At 58.3% G+C, this 2,682-nt stretch overlaps 1 protein-coding gene across 1 annotated transcript; it reads right to left on the bottom strand.

Moving 5' to 3' along the window:
• Positions 1 to 456: 456 nt before the first annotated feature.
• On the bottom strand, positions 457 to 2,415 carry LOC123326230 (lysine-specific demethylase 4D-like). The gene has a single exon (XM_044919779.1). The coding sequence runs from the start codon at positions 2,413 to 2,415 to the stop codon at positions 457 to 459; it is 1,959 nt and encodes a 652-aa protein (XP_044775714.1).
• Positions 2,416 to 2,682: the final 267 nt, after the last annotated feature.

The raw sequence follows: 2,682 nt of genomic DNA, 5'->3' as shown, positions 1-2,682 counted from the left end.
GCTGCAGAAGCGTGAGAAGCTCCCGGGGCTCAGTTGTGGCCATAGCAATGCCCAGTGGAAGCCACGATCGGTGACTCGGAAGCCCAGATGCAATATGAGGACCAAGGGGCTCGGTCAGATTCTCAGCAACATCCAATGTTGCCCCAAATTACTGTAGGGGCAGATACCCTGGGGGTGACCTCAGAAACAACCAGCAACCGTGGCATCTAGGCCAAGGCAGAGACCACAGAACTTTCAGTGTTCAGGGGTGGGCTGAGATTCCCTGAAAGCTACTACAACATTCTATGGGCAGCTGTTGGGAGCCACTCGCTGGGAGTCCTGGTTGTCCTAGCAGGAGAAAGTCTCCGGCATCTTTGGTAACGTGTCTTTTCTAGGAGACAAAGCACCTCTATTCTCACAGGCCCAGCCTGGAATTGTTGCTAATCTGGAAGCTTCTGTGCTTCCTGGGGTTGAGGGTCAGATACAGCCATATTGGGCAAAATCTTTAAAAGTCAACAGCTCGAAGGCTGAAGTTCTTCCATCAGGGCTTAACACAACCCAGGACTCAAAAAGGGCAGCAGTCTCTGGCTTCAACCCCAGAGGATCAAAGTCAGGGATGCAAGAGATGCTGGCAGCTGGAGCTGGGGTCGGCTTCACAGAGGCATAAGTGTGGTCCATCATTACAACCTCAGAGAGGGTCAGAGGGGCGCCGCAGTCCCCATCAGCATGGCTGGGGAATCTTCTCTGAGTTCCATTTGGAGGAGCCAGAGGAACACTGTCAGAGAAGCTGACTGTAATACCGTCCAGGGATAGCAGGCACGGGCCAGGGTGCATCGGATTATCAGGATCCAATGGGGGCCCTAAGGGTTGAAGATCAGGGGCACAACAGCACCCAGAAGCCTCAAAATAAACCTGGAATCCAGGGCTCGGTGGTGCGGGCTTGTCCATCCAGCCTCCATCCACAGGAAGGGGCTGAGCCTTGCAGTGCTGAGCTGCGTGCCCTGTTCCCACCGACAGGCGCCTCTTGGCCCGGGCCTGGATGCTAGGCCCCTGAGCACCCTGTTCCCGAGGACGACGACCAGGACCACACCTGCCAGTGGGGGGCCGGAGATCTGGGGCAGAGGGGTTGGGGGGCGGCGGCCGGGTGGGGCCAGACTCCCGGGAGGTGCGGGCGGGGACAGCTCCGGAATGGGCATCAGAGGAAGAGCTCTGCGCGGGCAAGGGGCGCGCGGAGGCCGGGCGCAGAGGGGTGCAGCGGCGGGTGCCCGGGCCAGCGGCCACAGGCCGCAGGGCGCGCGGGGCGCGGCGCTGGGGGAGGTGCCTCAGGCCCAGCGCGGCTCTCCCGGGGGCGCGCACCTCCCTCCAGGCGCGCAGCTCCCGGCTGCCCAGCGCCGCGGGCTCCGTGTGGTCCACCGCAGCCCGGTCCTGCCCGCGCTTCCACAGCTCATAGCGCTCGGGCTGCAGGATGCGCACGAAGGCGTCCATGGAAAGGGTGACCCGGGCCTCCCCGCAGCTGCACTGGGAGGCCACCTTGCCATAATCGATCCAGCGCGGGGTGGCGAAGTTGATGGCTTCTGCGCAGTTGAAGCCATGGTTGAAGCCAGAGTGGTAGCCATAGGGAAACGTCACCATGAACTCGCCAGCCTCCTGCGTGATCCGACTGAAGGGGATCCCGTTGTCCTTGAGGACGGTGGGCGAGATGAGAGCCACCTTGTGCCGCAGGAAGGCCTCGCAGGCGCGGGCGCTGCCCGGGAAGAGCTCCGTGGCCAGGCGTTCCAGGCGCTGGCCGTGCTCTGGGGGCACCGCGTACCAAGTTTTGGGCTCCCCGAAGTGCAGGTAGTTGATGCTGTAAAGGTCCATGTCCTCCGTGTGCCAGGCGAAGGTGGTCTTCCACATGCCAAAGTACAGGTAGGGGGTGTTGACGCCCTCGATGACCACGCCGCACTCCTGCTCCAGCAGGTCCTGAATGGTTCCCAGGTGTCCGAGGTTCCACTCCTTCGTGTTTTCGTCAAACAAGGAGCCGTTGATGTCAGCGCCATAGATCGGAGAATCGTAGAGACGGGTTTTCCAGTATTTTCGCTCCAAGTCCTCAAAATCCGAGTGTGGTGGAGTCCGATACTTTCTGCCATTCGCCAAATGGCAATACTCCCCCACTGTCATGGCTTTCTTCTTTTTATGGTACTGAGTAAACACACCTGCCTGCCCGGAGACCACCTGCTGGAGGGGAGTGGCTATTAAGATGTCACTGATATCATCGTAGGTCTCTCTGGCTTTCCATTCCTTGGGTGGAATCACCTTGGCGAGGCCGGCTCGGTGTGCGCCTTGGGATTCCACATAAGCAATATATGTGTCGAAATCCTTAAATTCTTCCGTGGTTGGGTGGAAGGTCCTGACTGTATAACTTGGGTTCTGGGGACCATAGGGCTTAGACTTCATGGCTGCAATATAACAAGCAGCCAACTCTGGGTTTTTAGGTAGGTTTTAGATACCTGAGTCGGTAGGGGATTATCATCTTCTCTATTCTTTCTTTAAGAAAAATGCTGTGGTACATCTGTGAGGCAGGAATTCAGGCATGAACTTTTAAACAAACGAAAAGATATTTCTTCCAGGCTCGCCGGTTCACCAGGGGGATGCCACTCTGGTCGGCATTTTGTGCCCAAAGAAAATAGAGTATTCCCCAGTGGGGCAGGCACTCTGCATCAA

Source organism: Neomonachus schauinslandi, chromosome 11, assembly GCF_002201575.2.
Source record: "Neomonachus schauinslandi chromosome 11, ASM220157v2, whole genome shotgun sequence".
Classification (NCBI taxonomy): Eukaryota; Metazoa; Chordata; class Mammalia; order Carnivora; family Phocidae; genus Neomonachus; species Neomonachus schauinslandi.
The sequence above is the reverse complement of the archived record's forward strand: the minus strand, read 5'-3'. Positions and strand labels throughout refer to the sequence as shown.